General features: G+C 52.6%; 1 protein-coding gene across 1 annotated transcript in view; it reads right to left on the bottom strand.

The window, feature by feature from the left end:
* Window positions 1-7,808, bottom strand: part of LOC140411515 (uncharacterized) — a 101,298-nt gene extending 93,490 nt beyond the window's left edge. The window contains exons 1-2 of the mRNA XM_072500602.1: window positions 7,585-7,808; window positions 3,681-3,810 (exon numbers count right to left, since the gene is read on the bottom strand). Coding sequence (XP_072356703.1) covers window positions 3,681-3,810; window positions 7,585-7,716 — 262 coding nt within the window. The 5' untranslated portion in view covers window positions 7,717-7,808. The remainder of the gene's footprint in view (window positions 1-3,680; window positions 3,811-7,584) is intronic.
* Between the last annotated feature and the right edge of the window lie 14,317 nt (window positions 7,809-22,125).

Genomic DNA, 22,125 nt, shown 5'->3' with positions numbered 1-22,125 from the left:
TGGTGTGTGTCACTGCTGGAATGGACAGACAGCACAGATCTGTCCAGATAGACACTGGTGTGTGTCACTGCTGGAAGGGGGAGACAGCACAGAGCTGTCCAGATAGACACTGGTGTGTGTCACTGCTGGAAGGGACAGACAGCACAGAGCTGTCCAGATAGACAGTGGTGTGTGTCACTGCTGGAAGGGACAGACAGCAAAGAGCTGTCCAGATAGACACTGGTGTGTGTCACTGCTGGAAGGGGAGACGGCTCAGAGCTGTCCAGATAGACACTGGTGTGTGTCACTGCTGGAAGGGACAGACAGCACAGAGCTGTCCAGATAGACACTGGTGTGTGTCACTGCTGGAAGGGACAGAGAGCACAGAGCTGTCCAGATAGACACTGGTGTGTGTCACTGCTGGAAGGGACAGACAGCACGGAGCTGTCCAGATAGACACTGGTGTGTGTCACTGCTGGAAGGGTCAGACAGCACAGAGCTGTCCAGATAGACACTGGTGTGTGTCACTGCTGGAAGGGGGAGTCAGCACAGATCTGTCCAGATAGACACTGGTGTGTGTCACTGCTGGAAGGGACAGACAGCACAGAGCTGTCCAGATAGACACTGGTGTGTGTCACTGCTGGAAGGGGGAGACAGCACAGAGCTGTCCAGATAGACACTGGTGTGTGTCACTGCTGGAAGGGACAGACAGCACAGAGCTGTCCAGATAGACACTGGTGTGTGTCACTGCTGGAAGGGGGAGACAGCACGGAGCTGTCCAGATAGACACTGGTGTGTGTCACTGCTGGAAGGGACAGACAGCACAGAGCTGTCCAGATAGACACTGGAGTGTGTCACTGCTGGAAGGGACAGACAGCACAGAGCTGTCCAGATAGACACTGGTGTGTGTCACTGCTGGAAGGGACAGACAGCACAGAGCTGTCCAGATAGACACTGGTGTGTGTCACTGCTGGAAGGGACAGACAGCACAGAGCTGTCCAGATAGACAATGGTGTGTGTCACTGCTGGAAGGGACAGACAGCACAGAGCTGTTCAGATAGACACTGGAGTGTGTCACTGCTGGAAGGGACAGACAGCACGGAGCTGTCCAGATAGACACTGGTGTGTGTCACTGCTGGAAGGGACAGACAGCACAGAGCTGTCCAGATAGACACTGGTGTGTGTCACTGCTGGAACGGGGAGACAGCACAGAGCTGTCCAGATAGACACTGGTGTGTGTCACTGCTGGAAGGGACAGACAGCACAGAGCTGTCCAGATAGACACTGGTGTGTGTCACTGCTGGAAGGGGGAGACAGCACAGAGCTGTCCAGATAGACACTGGTGTGTGTCACTGCTGGAAGGGGGAGACAGCACAGAGCTGTCCAGATAGACACTGGTGTGTGTCACTGCTGGAAGGGGGAGTCAGCACAGATCTGTCCAGATAGACACTGGTGTGTGTCACTGCTGGAAGGGGGAGACAGCACAGAGCTGTCCAGATATACACTGGTGTGTGTCACTGCTGGAAGGGGGAGACAGCACAGAGCTGTCCAGATAGACACTGGTGTGTGTCACTGCTGGAAGGGACAGACAGCACAGAGCTGTCCAGATAGACACTGGTGTGTGTCACTGCTGGAAGGGGGAGACAGCACAGAGCTGTCCAGATAGACACTGGTGTGTGTCACTGCTGGAGGGGACAGACAGCACAGAGCTGTCCAGATAGACACTGGTGTGTGTCGCTGCTGGAAGGGACAGACAGCACAGAGCTGTCCAGATAGACACTGGTGTGTGTCACTGCTGGAAGGGACCGACAGCACAGAGCTGTCCAGATAGACACTGGTGTGTGTCACTGCTGGAAGGGACAGACAGCACAGAGCTGTCCAGATAGACACTGGTGTGTGTCACTGCTGGAAGGGACAGACAGCACAGAGCTGTACAGATAGACACTGGTGTGTGTCGCTGCTGGAAGGGACAGACAGCACAGAGCTGTCCAGACAGACACTGGTGTGTGTCACTGCTGGAAGGGGGAGACAGCACAGAGCTGTCCAGATAGACACTGGTGTGTGTCACTGCTGGAAGGGACAGACAGCACAGAGCTGTCCAGATAGACACTGGTGTGTGTCACTGCTGGAAGGGACAGACAGCACGGAGCTGTCCAGATAGACACTGGTGTGTGTCACTGCTGGAAGGGACAGACAGCACGGAGCTGTCCAGATAGACACTGGTGTGTGTCACTGCTGGAAGGGACAGACAGCACAGAGCTGTCCAGATAGACACTGTTGTGTGTCACTGCTGGAAGGGACAGACAGCACAGAGCTGTCCAGATAGACACTGGAGTGTGTCACTGCTGGAAGGGACAGGCAGCACAGAGCTGTCCAGATAGACACTGGTGTGTGTCACTGCTGGTAGGGGGAGACGGCACAGAGTTGTCCAGATAGACACTGGTGTGTGTCACTGCTGGAATGGGGGATAGCACAGAGCTGTCCAGATAGACACTGGTGTGTGTCACTGCTGGAAGGGACAGACAGCACGGAGCTGTCCAGATAGGCACTGGTGTGTGTCACTGCTGGAAGGGACAGACAGCACAGAGCTGTTCAGATAGACACTGGTGTGTGTCACTGCTGGAAGGGGCAGACAGCACGGAGCTGTCCAGATAGACACTGGTGTGTGTCACTGCTGGAAGGGACAGACAGCACGGAGCTGTCCAGATAGGCACTCGTGTGTGTCACTGCTGGAAGGGACAGACAGCACAGAGCTGTTCAGATAGACACTGGTGTGTGTCACTGCTGGAAGGGGCAGACAGCACAGAGCTGTCCAGATAGACACTGGTGTGTGTCACTGCTGGTAGGGGGAGACGGCACAGAGTTGTCCAGATAGACACTGGTGTGTGTCACTGCTGGAAGGGGGGACAGCACAGGGCTGTCCAGATAGACACTGGTGTGTGTCACTGCTGGAAGGGACAGACAGCACAGAGCTGTCCAGATAGACACTGGTGTGTGTCACTGCTGGAAGGGACAGACAGCACAGAGCTGTCCAGATAGACACTGGTGTGTGTCACTGCTGGAAGGGGGAGACAGCACAGAGCTGTCCAGATAGACACTGGTGTGTGTCACTGCTGGAAGGGACAGACAGCACAGAGCTGTCCAGATAGACACTGGTGTGTGTCACTGCTGGAAGGGACAGACAGCACAGAGCTGTCCAGATAGACACTGGTGTGTGTCACTGCTGCAAGGGGGAGACAGCACAGAGCTGTCCAGATAGACACTGGTGTGTGTCACTGCTGGAAGGGACAGACAGCACAGAGCTGTCCAGATAGACACTGGTGTGTGTCACTGCTGGAGAATCTGTAGAATTTGAAGAAGGAATTAGATTTGCTCTTGGGGCGAACGGGATCGAGGGATATGGGGGAAGGCGGGATCAGGGTATTGAACTTGATGGTCAGCCATGATGATAATGATTAGCGGAGCAGGCTCGACGGGCCGAATGGCCTCCTCCTGCTTCTATTTCCTCGGTTTGTTTCTATGTGTGTAAGTAGCCCAAATAGCGCCTCAACCCACTAGTCACATGTGAGCGAGGAACGCTCTGGGATTGACAATTCTTTGCTCAGTGTGTCAGTCTGTACAGAAAGTTTCAAACGTGACAGGTTAAAGAATGAGTGGCTGTTTTAGAATCTGTTGTTACTTTGAAGGAACATCTGACATACCTGCAACATTCCCACAACGTGCGTAACTGAATAGTTTCTCCTGACCGATCGCCAGCGCACTTTCAATATCCACGGCATCAACTTCAGTTTCAATCCTCCGGAGTTCTTTGAATTGCACCTCAAGGTAATTCTAAAACAGGAAAATAAAATCCATCACCATGTGACACAACTGAACTCGCACCAAAACACATCAGTGTTGAGGGGACTGTCCTCGTTCCCAGGTGTGGGAGCAGTATTCATGTCCTGTGATAGGGAGAACCCCACAGAGACCCCTGTGATAGGCCCCCCCCCCCCCCACAGAGACCCCAGTGATAGGGAGACCACCACAGAGACCCCTGTGATAGGGAGACCCCCATAGGGACCCCTGTGAAAGGGAGACCCCCCGTCACAGAGACCCCTGTGATAGTGAGACCCCCACAGAGACCCCTGTGATAGGGAGACCCCCATAGGGACCCCTGTGAAAGGGAGACCCCCCGTCACAGAGACCCCTGTGATAGTGAGACCCCCACAGAGACCCCTGTGATAGTGAGACCCCCACAGAGACCCCTGTGATAGGGAGCCCCCCCCAGAGACCCCAGTGATAGGGAGACCACCACAGAGACCCCTGTGATAGGGAGACCCCCACAGAGACCACTGTGATAGGGAGCCCCCCCCCACAGAGACCCCAGTGCTAGGGAGACCCCCCCCACTGAGACCCCTGTGACAGGGAGACCCCCACAGAGACCCCTGTGATTGGGAGCCCCCCCTCCCCACAGAGACCCCTGTGATAGGGAGCCCCCCCCCCACAGAGACCCCAGTGATAGGGAGACCCCCCCCACAGAGACCCCTGTGACAGGGAGACCCCCACAGAGACCCCTGTGATAGGGAGCCCCCCTCCCACAGAGACCCCTGTGATAGGGAGACCCCCCCACAGAGACCCCTGTGACAGGGAGACCCCCACAGAGACCCCTGTGATAGGTGAGCCCCCCCCCCCCACAGAGACCCCTGTGATAGGCGAGCCCCCCCAGATTGACCCCCTCACTGCAGGAACCCCCTCCACATGTGACTCTCCACAAAAAGACCCCCCCACACACCAACACTGACCCCACCCCAGAAGATGGACCCAACCCTGCCCGGAAGCTCAGAGCAGTCCAGACAGGGTCAGTTAGTGCCCCCCTATTATAGGGGTCCCTGTGGGGAGGGTTTCCCTATCACAGGGGTCTCTGTGCATAGGAGGGGCCCATCAGAGGGGTCTCTGTGGGGGGGTGGGGTCTCCCTATCACAGGGGTCTCTGTGGGGGGGGTATCCCTATCACAGGGGTCTCTGTGGGGGGGGGGGTCTCCCTATCACCGAGGTCTCTGTGGGTGTCTCCCTGTCACAGGGGTTTCTGTGGGGGTTCATCTATCACAGGGGTCTCTGTGGGGGGGGGCTCCCTATCAAAGGGGTCTCTGTGGGGGTCTCACTATCACAGGGGTCTCTGTGTGGGGGGGGGCTCCCTATCACAGGGGTCTCTGTGGGGGTCTCACTATCACAGGGGTCTCTGTGAGGGGGGGTCTCCCTTTCACAGGGGTCCCTATAGGGGTCTCACTATCACAGGGCTCTCTGTGGGGGTCTCCCTATCACCGGGGTCTCTGTTGGGTGGTCTCCCTATCACAGGGATCTCTTCGGGGGGGGGGGGATCTCCCTATCAGAGGTCACTGTGGGGAGGGGTCTCCTTATCAGAGGGGTCTCTGTGGGGAGGGGTCTCCTTATCACAGGGGTCTCTGTGGGGAGGGGTCTCCCTATCACAGTGGGTCCCTATCACCCCTGTACTTGTGGGTCAGGAGAGTCCCTATGCAAACCAGGGGGTTGGGGGCTGCAGTGCTGTGCGGTAGGTGGGAGGGGTCAGGGCTGATGCGGGGGGGGGGCTGTGCGGTGTGGTGGGGAGGGAGGGAGGGGTCAGGGCTGACGTGTGGTCCGGGGGGGGGGTGGGGGGGCTGTGGATGGGGGAGGGGTCGGTGTGGGTGTGGATGGGGGAGGGGTCGGTGTGGGTGTGGGTGGGGGAGGGGTCGGTGTGGATGGGGGAGGGGTCGGTCTGGATGGGGGAGGGGTCGGTGTGGGTGTGGATGGGGGAGGTGTCGGTGTGGATGGGGGAGGGGTCGGTGTGGGTCTGGATGGGGGAGGTGTCGGTGTGGATGGGGGAGGGGTCGGTGTGGATGGGGAGGGGTCGGTCTGGATGGGGGAGGGGTCGGTCTGGATGGGGGAGGGGTCGGTGTGGGTGTGGATGGGGGAGGGGTCGGTGTGAATGGGGGAGGGGTCGGTGTGGGTGTGGATGGGGGAGGGGTCGGTGTGGATGGGGAGGGGTCGGTGTGGGTGTGGATGGGGGAGGGGTCGGTGTGGGTGTGGATGGGGGAGGGGTCGGTGTGGGTGTGGATGGGGGAGGGGTCGGTGTGGATGGGGGAGGGGTCGGTCTGGATGGGGGAGGGGTCGGTGTGGGTGTGGATGGGGGAGGGGTCGGTGTGGGTGTGGATGGGGAGGGGTCGGTGTGGGTGTGGATGGGGGAGGGGTCGGTGTGGGTGTGGATGGGGGAGGTGTCGGTGTGGATGGGGGAGGGGTCGGTGTGGGTGTGGATGGGGAGGGGTCGGTGTGGGTCTGGATGGGGGAGGGGTCGGTGTGGGTGTGGATGGGGGAGGGGTCGGTGTGGATGGGGGAGGGGTCAGTGTGGTCGGTGGGAGGGGTCAGGGCTGACGTGTGGTCCGGGGAGGGTGGGGGTGCTGTGGATGGGCTCAGTTGGTCACTACTATCTCGGCCCAGGTGTGGTGGGCCTCACCAATGGGGCAAACGCTCCGATGTGATTCCCGGGGACAGAGAATCCCGGGAGTGTAGATCAAAGGGGTCATTCACATCCATTCCCATTTATTTATGCTCCCGCTGGCGTGCGGCATGGGACCCGTTCCCGCCGTCACTGAGGGGTCAGAGCATCGCGTTCCCGTTGTCACCAATCCCAATGTTACCCCAATTCTCCGTCCCATTGGGAACACATTCCGGGTATCCCGGGCCGCAGAATCCAGCCCTTCCAGTCACAGAATCATCCCTCCACCACCCTCAGCTTCCTGCCTCTCAGCCAATTGTGGGTCCAATGTGTCTCTTTGCCTTGGGTCCCATGGGCCCTGACTGGATCAGTCTGCCACGAGGGACCCTATCAAAAGCCTGGCTAAAGCCCATATCGACCACTCCAAATGCATTCCCCTCATCAACACTCCTGCTCACCGCCTCAAATAATTCAACTGTATTTGTCAAGAAAGACCTTCCACGCTGACTATCCCTGATTAATCCGTGTCTAAAGTACAGATAGATTCTGCTCCCTCAGAATACTTTCCTGATCCCAGCCTTGAATTTAGAAACCATTAACTGTGTGAGTGCCGGGTCCCGGGATGTGTGAACTGCCCGGGGCAGATATTTCACTATTGATTCCAGTTCACACACTCAGCATTGACAACCCTCCCTGCCTGAGTCAGACAGATGTTTGACAGTAAAGAGAGTAAAGGGGACTCGACCCAAAAACACAGGCATTAAATAATTTCCACTGGTATGAACGTTACAGAATGCAGTAAACTCTTAAGGGTGGCACGGTAGCACAGTGGTTAGCACTGTTGCTACATAGCGCCAGGGTCCGAGGTTCGATTCCCGGCTTGGGTCACTGTCTGTGTGGCGTCTGCACGTTCTCCCCGTGTCTGCGTGGGTTTCCTCCGGGTGCTCCGGTTTCCTCCCACAAGTCCCGAAAGACGTGCTGTTGGTGAATTGGACATTCTGAATTCTCCCTCTCTGACCCGAACAGGTGCCGGAATGTGGCAACTAGGGGCTTTTCACAGTAACTTCATTGCAGTGTTAGTGTCAGTTTACTTGTGACAATAATAAAGATGATTCTTGTTCTAATTATCCTTACCTTTTCCTCAATGATTACTGCGGGTTTCAGGCAGTCATTTTCTCCACAGATCCCGATCACCTCGTCTACCGCATCCTGTGCAGCGAGTTGGTTCCAGAAGAGGACACACACGGTTAAGACGATTCTCAGCATCTTGGTGTCGGTACAGGTCACTGGTGAATTCACTGAATGCCCCTCAGCACCTTCAGCTCGATCTGCAGTTTGAGCAGAGAGCTCAGGGATTTTTATACAGTTTTTAGTGGATGATTTTGAATAAGGTTTAGCTACGGGAACATCACATGTTGAAGAAACGCCCCAGCTGATTAACTATGGAAATGTTTTTTGGTGTTTTGATCACAGCCTGGAATTTAGAAACCATTTAGAAATCATGTCCAGCACGGTAGCACAGTGGTTAGCACTGTTACTTCACTGCTCCAGTGTCCCTGGTTCGATTCCCGGCTTGTGTCACTGTCTGTGCGGAGTCTGCACGTTCTCCCAGTGTCTGTGTGGGTTCTTCCGGGTGCTCCGGTTTCCTCCCACAAGTCCCGAAAGACGTGCTGTTGGTGAATTGGACATTCTGAATTCTCCAATCTTCTGAATGATTCCAGTTCACACACTCAGCATTGACCCCCCTGCCTGAGTTAGACAGGAAATGTGAACCGCCCGGGGCAGATATTTCACTATTGATTCCAGTTCACACACTCAGCATTCATCCCCCTGCCTGAGTTAGACAGGAAATGTGAACCGCCCGGGGCAGATATTTCAAGATTGATTCCAGTTCACACACTCAGCATTGACCCCTCTGCCTGAGTTAGACAGGAAATGTGAACCGCCCGGGGCAGATATTTCACTATTGATTCCAGTTCGCACACTCAGCATTGACCCCCCTGCCTGAGTTAGACAGGAAATGTGAACCGCCCGGGGCAGATATTTCACTATTGATTCCAGTTCACACACTCAGCATTGACCCCCCTGCCTGAGTTAGACAGGAAATGTGAACCGCCCGGGGCAGATATTTCACTATTGATTCCAGTTCACACACTCAGCATTGACCCCCCTGCCTGAGTTAGACAGGAAATGTGAACCGCCCGGGGCAGATATTTCACTATTGATTCCAGTTCACACACTCAGCATTGATCCCCCTGCCTGAGTTAGACAGGAAATGTGAACCGCCCGGGGCAGATATTTCACTATTGATTCCAGTTCACACACTCAGCATTGACCCCCCTGCCTGAGTTAGACAGGAAATGTGAACCGCCCGGGGCAGATATTTCACTATTGATTCCAGTTCACACACTCAGCATTGACCCCCTTGCCTGAGTTAGATAGGAAATGTGAACCGCCCGGGGCAGATATTTCACTATTGATTCCAGTTCACACACTCAGCATTGACCCCCCTGCCTGAGTTAGACAGGAATTGTGAACCGCCCGGGGCAGATATTTCACTATTGATTCCAGTTCACACACTCAGCATTGACCCCCCTACCTGAGTTAGACAGGAAATGTGAACCGCCCGGGGCAGATATTTCACTATTGATTCCAGTTCACACACTCAGCATTGACCCCCCTGCCTGAGTTAGACAGGAAATGTGAACCGCCCGGGGCAGATATTTCACTATTGATTCCAATTCACACACTCAGCATTGACCCATCTGCCTGAGTTAAACAGGAAATGTGAACCGCACGGGGCAGATATTTCACTATTGGTCCCAGTTCACACACTCAGCATTGACCCCCCTGCCTGAGTTAGACAGGAAATGTGAACCGCCCGGGGCAGATATTTCACTATTGATTCCAGTTCACACACTCAGCATTGACCCCCCTGCCTGAGTTAGACAGGAAATGTGAACCGCCCGGGGCAGATATTTCACTATTGATTCCAGTTCACACACTCAGCATTGACCCCCCTGCCTGAGTTAGACAGGAAATGTGAACCGCCCGGGGCAGATATTTCACTATTGATTCCAGTTCACACACTCAGCTTCGATCCCCCTGCCTGAGTTAGACAGGAAATGTGAACCGCCCGGGGCAGATATTTCACTATTGATTCCAGTTCACACACTCAGCATTGATCCCCCTGCCTGAGTTAGACAGGAAATGTGAACCGCCCGGGGCAGATATTTCACTATTGATTCCAGTTCACACACTCAGCATTGACCCATCTGCCTGAATTAAACAGGAAATGTGAACCGCCCGGGGCAGTTATTTCACTATTGATTCCAGTTCACACACTCAGCATTGACCCCCCTGCCTGAGTTAGACAGGAAATGTGAACCGCCCGGGGCAGATATTTCACTATTGATTCCAGTTCACACACTCAGCATTGATCTCCCTGCCTGAGTTAGACTGGAAATGTGAACCGCCCGGGGCAGATATTTCACTATTGATTCCAGTTCACACACTCAGCATTGACCCCCCTGCCTGAGTTAGACAGGAAATGTGAACCGCCCGGGGCAGATATTTCACTATCGATTCCAGTTCACACACTCAGCATCGATCCCCCTGGTTGAGTTAGACAGGAAATGGGAACCGCCCGGGGCAGATATTTCACTATTGTTTCCAGTTCACACACTCAGCATAGACCCCTCTGCCTAAGTTAGACAGGAAATGTGAACCGCCCGGGGCAGATATTTCACTATTGATTCCAGTTCACACACTCAGCATTGACCCCCCTGCCTGAGTTAGACAGGAAATGTGAACCGCCCGGGGCAGATATTTCACTATTGATTCCAGTTCACACACTCAGCATTGACCCCCCTGCCTGAGTTAGACAGGAAATGTGAACCGCACGGGGCAGATATTTCACTATTGATTCCAGTTCACACACTCAGCATCGACCCCCCTGCCTCAGTTAGACAGGAAATGTGAATCGCCCGGGGCAGATATTTCACTATTGATTCCAGTTCACACACTCAGCATTGATCCCCCTGCCTGAGTTAGACAGGAAATGTGAACCGCCCGGGGCAGATATTTCACTATTGATTCCAGTTCACACACTCAGCATTGACCCCCCTGCCTGAGTTAGACAGGAAATGTGAACCGCCCGGGGCAGATATTTCACTATTGATTCCAGTTCACACACTCAGCAGTGACCCCCCTGCCTGAGTTAGACAGAAAATGTGAACCGCCCGGGGCAGATATTTCACTATTGATTCCAGTTCACACACTCAGCATTGACCCCCCTTCCTGAGTTAGACAGGAAATGTGAACCGCCCGGGGCAGATATTTCACTATTGATTCCAGTTGACACACTCAGCACTGACCCCCCTGCCTGAGTTAGACAGGAAATGTGAACCGCCCAGGGCAGATATTTCACTATTGATTCCAGTTCACACACTCAGCATTGACCACCCTGCCTGAGTTAGACAGGAAATGTGAACCGCCCGGGGCAGATATTTCACTATTGATTCCAGTTCACACACTCAGCATTGACCCCCCTGCCTGAGTTGGACAGGAAATGTGAACCGCCCGGGGCAGATATTTCATTATTGATTCCAGTTCACACACTCAGCAGTGAAGCCCCTGCCTGAGTTGGACAGGAAATGTGAACCGCCCGGGGCAGATATTTCACTATTGATTCCAGTTCACACACTCAGCATTGATCCCCCTGCCTGAGTTAGACAGGAAATGTGAACCGCCCGGGGCAGATATTTCACTATTGATTCCAGTTCACACACTCAGCATTGACCCCCCTGCCAGAGTTAGACAGGAAACGTGAACCGCACGGGGCAGATACTTCACTATTGATTCCAGTTCACAAACTCAGCATTGATCCCCCTGCCTGAGTTAGACAGGAAATGTGAACCGCCCGGGGCAGATATTTCACTATTGATTCCAGTTCGCACACTCAGCATTGAACCCCCTGCCTGAGTTAGACAGGAAATGTGAACCGCCCGGGGCAGATATTTCACTATTGATTCCAGTTCACACACTCAGCATTGATCCCCCTGCCTGAGTTAGACAGGAAATGTGAACCGCCCGGGGCAGTTATTTCACTATTGATTACAGTTCACACACTCAGCAGTGACCCCCTGCCTGAGTTAGACAGGAAATGTGAACAGCCCGGGGCAGATATTTCACTATTGATTCCAGTTCACACACTCGGCATTGACCCCCCTGCCTGAGTTAGACAGGAAATGTGAACCGCCCGGGGCAGATATTTCACTATTGATTCCAGTTCACACACTCAGCATCGACCCCCCTGCCTGAGTTAGACAGGAAATGTGAACCGCCCGGGGCAGATATTTCACTATTGATTCCAGTTCACACACTCAGCATCGATCCCCCTGCCTGAGTTAGACAGTAAATGTGAACCGCCCGGGGCAGATATTTCACTATTGATTCCAGTTCACAGACTCAGCATCGACCCCCCTGCCTGAGTTAGACAGTAAATGTGAACCGCCCGGGGCAGATATTTCACTATTTATTCCAGTTCACACACTCAGCATTGACCCCCCTGCCTGAGTTAGACAGGAAATGTGAACCGCCCGGGGCAGATATTTCACTATTGATTCCAGTTCACACACTCAGCATTGACCCCTCTGCCTGAGTTAGACAGGAAATGTGAACCGCCCGGGGCAGATATTTCACTATTGATTCCAGTTCACGCACTCAGCATTGACCCCCCTGCCTGAGTTAGACAGGAAATGTGAATCACCCGGGGCAGATATTTCACTATTGATTCCAGTTCACACACTCAGCATTGACCCCCCTGCCTGAGTTAGACAGGAAATGTGAACCGCCCGGGGCAGATATTTCACTATTGATTCCAGTTCACACACTCAGCATTGACCCCCCTGCCTGAGTTAGACAGGAATTGTGAACCGCCCGGGGCAGATATTTCACTATTGATTCCAGTTCACACACTCAGCATTGACCCCCCTGCCTGAGTTAGACAGGAAATGTGAACCGCCCGGGGCAGATATTTCACTGTTGATTCCAGTTCACGCACTCAGCATTGACCCCCCTACCTGAGTTAGACAGGAAATGTGAACCGCCCGGGGCAGATATTTCACTGTTGATTCCAGTTCACGCACTCAGCATTGACCCCCCTACCTGAGTTAGACAGGAAATGTGAACCGCCCGGGGCAGATATTTCACTATTGATTCCAGTTCACACACTCAGCATTGACCCATCTGCCTGAGTTAAACAGGAAATGTGAACCGCCCGGGGCAGATATTTCACTATTGATTCCAATTCACACACTCAGCATTGACCCCCCTGCCTGAGTTAGACAGGAAATGTGAACCGCCCGGGGCAGATATTTCACTATTGATTCCAATTCACACACTCAGCATTGACCCCCCTGCCTGAGTTAGACGGGAAATGTGAACCGCCCGGGGCAGATATTTCACTATTGATTCCAGTTCACACACTCAGCATCGATCCCCCTGCCTGAGTTAGACAGGAAATGTGAACCGCCCGGGGCAGATATTTCACTATTGATTCCAGTTCACACACTCAGCATTGACCCCCCTGCCTGAGTTAGACAGGAAATGTGAACCGCCCGGGGCAGATATTTCACTATTGATTCCAGTTCACACACTCAGCATTGACCCATCTGCCTGAGTTAAACAGGAAATGTGAACCGCACGGGGCAGATATTTCACTATTGGTCCCAGTTCACACACTCAGCATTGACCCCCCTGCCTGAGTTAGACAGGAAATGTGAACCGCCCGGGGCAGTTATTTCACTATTGATTCCAGTTCACACACTCAGCATTGACCCCCCTGCCTGAGTTAGACAGGAAATGTGAACCGCCCGGGGCAGATATTTCAATATTGATTCCAGTTCACACACTCAGCATTGACCCCCCTGCCTGAGTTAGACAGGAAATGTGAACCGCCCGGGGCAGATATTTCACTATTGATTCCAGTTCACACACTCAGCATTGACCCCCCTGCCTGAGTTAGACAGGAAATGTGAACCGCCCGGGGCAGATATTTCACTATTGATTCCAGTTCACACACTCAGCATCGATCCCCCTGCCTGAGTTAGACAGGAAATGTGAACCGCCCGGGGCAGATATTTCACTATTGATTCCAGTTCACACACTCAGCATTGATCCCCCTGCCTGAGTTAGACAGGAAATGTGAACCGCCCGGGGCAGATATTTCACTATTGATTCCAGTTCACACACTCAGCATTGACCCATCTGCCTGAATTAAACAGGAAATATGAACCGCCCGGGGCAGTTATTTCACTATTGATTCCAGTTCACACACTCAGCATTGACCCCCCTGCCTGAGTTAGACAGGAAATGTGAACCGCCCGGGGCAGATATTTCACTATTGATTCCAGTTCACACACTCAGCATTGATCTCCCTGCCTGAGTTAGACTGGAAATGTGAACCGCCCGGGGCAGATATTTCACTATTGATTCCAGTTCACACACTCAGCATTGACCCCCCTGCCTGAGTTAGACAGGAAATGTGAACCGCCCGGGGCAGATATTTCACTATCGATTCCAGTTCACACACTCAGCATCGATCCCCCTGGTTGAGTTAGACAGGAAATGGGAACCGCCCGGGGCAGATATTTCACTATTGTTTCCAGTTCACACACTCAGCATAGACCCCTCTGCCTAAGTTAGACAGGAAATGTGAACCGCCCGGGGCAGATATTTCACTATTGATTCCAGTTCACACACTCAGCATTGACCCCCCTGCCTGAGTTAGACAGGAAATGTGAACCGCCCGGGGCAGATATTTCACTATTGATTCCAGTTCACACACTCAGCATTGACCCCCCTGCCTGAGTTAGACAGGAAATGTGAACCGCACGGAGCAGATATTTCACTATTGATTCCAGTTCACACACTCAGCATCGACCCCCGTGCCTCAGTTAGACAGGAAATGTGAATCGCCCGGGGCAGATATTTCACTATTGATTCCAGTTCACACACTCAGCATTGATCCCCCTGCCTGAGTTAGTCAGGAAATGTGAACCGCCCGGGGCAGATATTTCACTATTGATTCCAGTTCACACACTCAGCATTGACCCCCCTGCCTGAGTTAGACAGGAAATGTGAACCGCCCGGGGCAGATATTTCACTATTGATTCCAGTTCACACACTCAGCAGTGACCCCCCTGCCTGAGTTAGACAGGAAATGTGAACCGCCCGGGGCAGATATTTCACTATTGATTCCAGTTCACACACTCAGCATTGATCCCCCTGCCTGAGTTAGACAGAAAATGTGAACCGCCCGGGGCAGATATTTCACTATTGATTCCAGTTCACACACTCAGCATTGACCCCCCTTCCTGAGTTAGACAGGAAATGTGAACCGCCCGGGGCAGATATTTCACTATTGATTCCAGTTGACACACTCAGCACTGACCCCCCTGCCTGAGTTAGACAGGAAATGTGAACCGCCCAGGGCAGATATTTCACTATTGATTCCAGTTCACACACTCAGCATTGACCACCCTGCCTGAGTTAGACAGGAAATGTGAACCGCCCGGGGCAGATATTTCACTATTGATTCCAGTTCACACACTCAGCATTGACCCCGGTGCCTGAGTTAGACACGAAATGTGAACCGCCCGGGGCAGATATTTCACTATTGATTCCAGTTCACACACTCAGCATTGACCCCCCTGCCTGAGTTGGACAGGAAATGTGAACCGCCCGGGGCAGATATTTCATTATTGATTCCAGTTCACACACTCAGCAGTGAAGCCCCTGCCTGAGTTGGACAGGAAATGTGAACCGCCCGGGGCAGATATTTCACTATTGATTCCAGTTCACACACTCAGCATTGATCCCCCTGCCTGAGTTAGACAGGAAATGTGAACCGCCCGGGGCAGATATTTCACTATTGATTCCAGTTCACACACTCAGCACTGACCCCCCTGCCTGAGTTAGACAGGAAATGTGAACCGCCCAGGGCAGATATTTCACTATTGATTCCAGTTCACACACTCAGCATTGACCCCCCTGCCTGAGTTAGACAGGAAATGTGAACCTCCCGGGGCAGATATTTCACTATTGATTCCAGTTCACACACTCAGCATTGACCCCCCTGCCTGAGTTGGACAGGAAATGTGAACCGCCCGGGGCAGATATTTCACTATTGATTCCAGTTCACACACTCAGCATTGACCCCCCTGCCAGAGTTAGACAGGAAACGTGAACCGCACGGGGCAGATACTTCACTATTGATTCCAGTTCACAAACTCAGCATTGATCCCCCTGCCTGAGTTAGACAGGAAATGTGAACCGCCCGGGGCAGATATTTCACTATTGATTCCAGTTCGCACACTCAGCATTGACCCCCCTGCCTGAGTTAGACAGGAAATGTGAACCGCCCGGGGCAGATATTTCACTATTGATTCCAGTTCACACACTCAGCATTGATCCCCCTGCCTGAGTTAGACAGGAAATGTGAACCGCCCGGGGCAGATATTTCACTATTGATTACAGTTCACACACTCAGCAGTGACCCCCTGCCTGAGTTAGACAGGAAATGTGAACAGCCCGGGGCAGATATTTCACTATTGATTCCAGTTCACACACTCGGCATTGACCCCCCTGCCTGAGTTAGACAGGAAATGTGAACCGCCCGGGGCAGATATTTCACTATTGATTCCAGTTCCCACACTCAGCATCGACCCCCCTGCCTGAGTTAGACAGGAAATGTGAACCGCCCGGGGCAGATATTTCACTATTGATTCCAGTTCACACACTCAGCATCGATCCCCCTGCCTGAGTTAGACAGGAAATGTGAACCTCCCGGGGCAGATATTTCACTATTGATTCCAGTTCACAGCCTCAGCATCGACCCCCCTGCCTGAGTTAGACAGGAAATGTGAACCGCCCGGGGCAGATATTTCACTATTGATTCCAGTTCACACACTCAGCATTGACCCCCCTGCCTGAGTTAGACAGGAAATGTGAACCGCACGGGGCAGATATTTCACTATTGATTCCAGTTCACACACTCGGCATTGACCCCCCTGCCTGTGTTAGACAGGAAATGTGAACCGCCCGGGGCAGATATTTCACTATTGATTCCAGTTCACACACTCAGCATTGACCCCCCTGCCTGAGTTAGACAGGAAATGTGAATCACCCGGGGCAGATATTTCACTATTGATTCCAGTACACACACTCAGCATTGACCCCCTGCCTGAGTTAGACAGGAAATGTGAACCGCCCGCGGCAGATATTTCACTATTGATTCCAGTTCACACACTCAGCAGTGACCCCCCTGCCTGAGTTAGACAGGAAATGTGAACCGCCCGGGGCAGATATTTCACTATTGATTCCAGTTCACACACTCAGCATTGACCCCCCTGCCTGAGTTAGACAGGAAATGTGAACCGCCCGGGGCAGATATTTCACTATTGATTCCAGTTCACACACTCAGCATTGATCCCCCTGCCTGAGTTAGACAGGAAATGTGAACCGCCCGGGGCAGATATTTCACTATTGATTCCAGTTCACACACTCAGCATTGACCCCCCTGCCTGAGTTAGACAGGAAATGTGAACCGCCCGGGGCAGATATTTCACTATTGATTCCAGTTCACACACTCAGCATTGATCCCCCTGCCTGAGATAGACAGGAAATGTGAACCGCCCGGGGCAGATATTTCACTATTGATTCCAGTTCACACACTCAGCATTGACCCCCCTGCCTGAGTTAGACAGGAAATGTGAACCGCCCGGGGTAGATATTTCACTATTGATTCCAGTTCACACACTCAGCATTGATCCCCCTGCCTGAGTTAGACAGGAAATGTGAACCGCCCGGGGCAGATATTTCACTATTGATTCCAGTTCACACACTCAGCATTGACCCCCCTGCCTGAGTTAGACAGGAAATGTGAACCGCCCGGGGCAGATATTTCACTATTGATTCCAGTTCACACACTCAGCATTGACCCCCCTGCCTGAGTTAGACAGGAAATGTGAACCGCCCGGGGCAGATATTTCACTATTGATTCCAGTTCACACACTCAGCATTGACCCCCCTGCCTGAGTTAGGCAGGAAATGTGAACCGCCCGGGGCAGATATTTCACTATTGATTCCAGTTCACACACTCAGCATTGACCCCCCTGCCTGAGTTAGACAGGAAATGTGAACGCCCGGGGCAGATATTTCACTATTGATTCCAGTTCACACACTCAGCATTGACCCCCCTGCCTGAGTTAGACAGGAAATGTGAACCGCCCGGGGCAGATATTTCACTATTGATTCCAGTTCACACACTCAGCATTGACCCCCCTGCCTGAGTTCGACAGGAAATGTGAACCGCCCGGGGCAGATATTTCACTATTGATTCCAGTTCACACACTCAGCATTGACCCCCCTGCCTGAGTTAGACAGGAAATGTGAACCGCCCGGGGCAGATATTTCACTATTGATTCCAGTTCACACACTCAGCATTGACTCCCCTGCCTGAGTTAGACAGGAAATGTGAACCGCCCGGGGCAGATATTTCACTATTGATTCCAGTTCACACACTCAGCATTGACCCCCCTGCCTGAGTGAGACAGGAAATGTGAACCGCCCGGGGCAGATATTTCACTATTGATTCCAGTTCACACACTCAGCATTGACCCTCCTGCCTGAGTTGGACAGGAAATGTGAACCGCCCGGGGCAGATATTTCACTATTGATTCCAGTTCACACACTCAGCATTGACCCCCCTGCCTGAGTTAGACAGGAAACGTGAACCGCACGGGGCAGATACTTCACTATTGATTCCAGTTCACACACTCAGCATTGATCCCCCTGCCTGAGTTAGACAGGAAATGTGAACCGCCCGGGGCAGATATTTCACTATTGATTCCAGTTCACACACTCAGCATTGATCCCCCTGCCTGAGTTAGACAGAAAATGTGAACCGCCCGGGGCAGATATTTCACTATTGATTCCAGTTCACACACTCAGCATTGACCCCCCTTCCTGAGTTAGACAGGAAATGTGAACCGCCCGGGGCAGATATTTCACTATTGATTCCAGTTGACACACTCAGCACTGACCCCCCTGCCTGAGTTAGACAGGAAATGTGAACCGCCCAGGGCAGATGTTTCACTATTGATTCCAGTTCACACACTCAGCATTGACCACCCTGCCTGAGTTAGACAGGAAATGTGAACCGCCCGGGGCAGATATTTCACTATTGATTCCAGTTCACACACTCAGCATTGACCCCGGTGCCTGAGTTAGACACGAAATGTGAACCGCCCGGGGCAGATATTTCACTATTGATTCCAGTTCACACACTCAGCATTGACCCCCCTGCCTGAGTTGGACAGGAAATGTGAACCGCCCGGGGCAGATATTTCATTATTGATTCCAGTTCACACACTCAGCAGTGAAGCCCCTGCCTGAGTTGGACAGGAAATGTGAACCGCCCGGGGCAGATATTTCACTATTGATTCCAGTTCACACACTCAGCATTGATCCCCCTGCCTGAGTTAGACAGGAAATGTGAACCGCCCGGGGCAGATATTTCACTATTGATTCCAGTTCACACACTCAGCATTGACCCCCCTGCCTGAGTTAGACAGGAAATGTGAACCGCCCTGGGCAGATATTTCACTATTGATTCCAGTTCACACACTCAGCATTGACCCCCCTGCCTGAGTTAGACAGGAAATGTGAACCTCCCGGGGCAGATATTTCACTATTGATTCCAGTTCACACACTCAGCATTGACCCCCCTGCCTGAGTTGGACAGGAAATGTGAACCGCCCGGGGCAGATATTTCACTATTGATTCCAGTTCACACACTCAGCATTGACCCCCCTGCCAGAGTTAGACAGGAAACGTGAACCGCACGGGGCAGATACTTCACTATTGATTCCAGTTCACAATCTCAGCATTGATCCCCCTGCCTGAGTTAGACAGGAAATGTGAACCGCCCGGGGCAGATATTTCACTATTGATTCCAGTTCGCACACTCAGCATTGACCCCCCTGCCTGAGTTAGACAGGAAATGTGAACCGCCCGGGGCAGATATTTCACTATTGATTCCAGTTCACACACTCAGCATTGATCCCCCTGCCTGAGTTAGACAGGAAATGTGAACCGCCCGGGGCAGATATTTCACTATTGATTACAGTTCACACACTCAGCAGTGACCCCCTGCCTGAGTTAGACAGGAAATGTGAACAGCCCGGGGCAGATATTTCACTATTGATTCCAGTTCACACACTCGGCATTGACCCCCCTGCCTGAGTTAGACAGGAAATGTGAACCGCCCGGGGCAGATATTTCACTATTGATTCCAGTTCACACACTCAGCATTGATCCCCCTGCCTGAGTTAGACAGGAAATGTGAACCGCCCAGGGCAGATATTTCACTATTGATTACAGTTCACACACTCAGCAGTGACCCCCTGCCTGAGTTAGACAGGAAATGTGAACAGCCCGGGGCAGATATTTCACTATTGATTCCAGTTCACACACTCGGCATTGACCCCCCTGCCTGAGTTAGACAGGAAATGTGAACCGCCCGGGGCAGATATTTCACTATTGATTCCAGTTCCCACACTCAGCATCGACCCCCCTGCCTGAGTTAGACAGGAAATGTGAACCGCCCGGGGCAGATATTTCACTATTGATTCCAGTTCACACACTCAGCATTGACCCCGGTGCCTGAGTTAGACACGAAATGTGAACCGCCCGGGGCAGATATTTCACTATTGATTCCAGTTCACACACTCAGCATTGACCCCCCTGCCTGAGTTGGACAGGAAATGTGAACCGCCCGGGGCAGATATTTCATTATTGATTCCAGTTCACACACTCAGCAGTGAAGCCCCTGCCTGAGTTGGACAGGAAATGTGAACCGCCCGGGGCAGATATTTCACTATTGATTCCAGTTCACACACTCAGCATTGATCCCCCTGCCTGAGTTAGACAGGAAATGTGAACCGCCCGGGGCAGATATTTCACTATTGATTCCAGTTCACACACTCAGCACTGACCCCCCTGCCTGAGTTAGACAGGAAATGTGAACCGCCCAGGGCAGATATTTCACTATTGATTCCAGTTCACACACTCAGCATTGACCCCCCTGCCTGAGTTAGACAGGAAATGTGAACCTCCCGGGGCAGATATTTCACTATTGATTCCAGTTCACACACTCAGCATTGACCCCCCTGCCTGAGTTGGACAGGAAATGTGAACCGCCCGGGGCAGATATTTCACTATTGATTCCAGTTCACACACTCAGCATTGACCCCCCTGCCAGAGTTAGACAGGAAACGTGAACCGCACGGGGCAGATACTTCACTATTGATTCCAGTTCACAATCTCAGCATTGATCCCCCTGCCTGAGTTAGACAGGAAATGTGAACCGCCCGGGGCAGATATTTCACTATTGATTCCAGTTCGCACACTCAGCATTGACCCCCCTGCCTGAGTTAGACAGGAAATGTGAACCGCCCGGGGCAGATATTTCACTATTGATTCCAGTTCACACACTCAGCATTGATCCCCCTGCCTGAGTTAGACAGGAAATGTGAACCGCCCGGGGCAGATATTTCACTATTGATTACAGTTCACACACTCAGCAGTGACCCCCTGCCTGAGTTAGACAGGAAATGTGAACAGCCCGGGGCAGATATTTCACTATTGATTCCAGTTCACACACTCGGCATTGACCCCCCTGCCTGAGTTAGACAGGAAATGTGAACCGCCCGGGGCAGATATTTCACTATTGATTCCAGTTCACACACTCAGCATTGATCCCCCTGCCTGAGTTAGACAGGAAATGTGAACCGCCCAGGGCAGATATTTCACTATTGATTACAGTTCACACACTCAGCAGTGACCCCCTGCCTGAGTTAGACAGGAAATGTGAACAGCCCGGGGCAGATATTTCACTATTGATTCCAGTTCACACACTCGGCATTGACCCCCCTGCCTGAGTTAGACAGGAAATGTGAACCGCCCGGGGCAGATATTTCACTATTGATTCCAGTTCCCACACTCAGCATCGACCCCCCTGCCTGAGTTAGACAGGAAATGTGAACCGCCCGGGGCAGATATTTCACTATTGATTCCAGTTCACACACTCAGCATCGATCCCCCTGCCTGAGTTAGACAGGAAATGTGAACCTCCCGGGGCAGATATTTCACTATTGATTCCAGTTCACAGCCTCAGCATCGACCCCCCTGCCTGAGTTAGACAGGAAATGTGAACCGCCCGGGGCAGATATTTCACTATTGATTCCAGTTCACACACTCAGCATTGACCCCCCTGCCTGAGTTAGACAGGAAATGTGAACCGCACGGGGCAGATATTTCACTATTGATTCCAGTTCACACACTCGGCATTGACCCCCCTGCCTGAGTTAGACAGGAAATGTGAACCGCCCGGGGCAGATAAATTTCACTATTGATTCCAGTTCACACACTCAGCATTGACCCCCCTGCCTGAGTTAGACAGGAAATGTGAATCACCCGGGGCAGATATTTCACTATTGATTCCAGTACACACACTCAGCATTGACCCCCTGCCTGAGTTAGACAGGAAATGTGAACCGCCCGCGGCAGATATTTCACTATTGATTCCAGTTCACACACTCAGCAGTGACC

The sequence above is a fragment of the Scyliorhinus torazame genome, chromosome 4, assembly GCF_047496885.1.
Source record: "Scyliorhinus torazame isolate Kashiwa2021f chromosome 4, sScyTor2.1, whole genome shotgun sequence".
NCBI lineage: Eukaryota > Metazoa > Chordata > Chondrichthyes > Carcharhiniformes > Scyliorhinidae > Scyliorhinus > Scyliorhinus torazame.
Note: the sequence above shows the minus strand (reverse complement) of the source record. Positions and strands in the feature narration are given on the sequence as shown.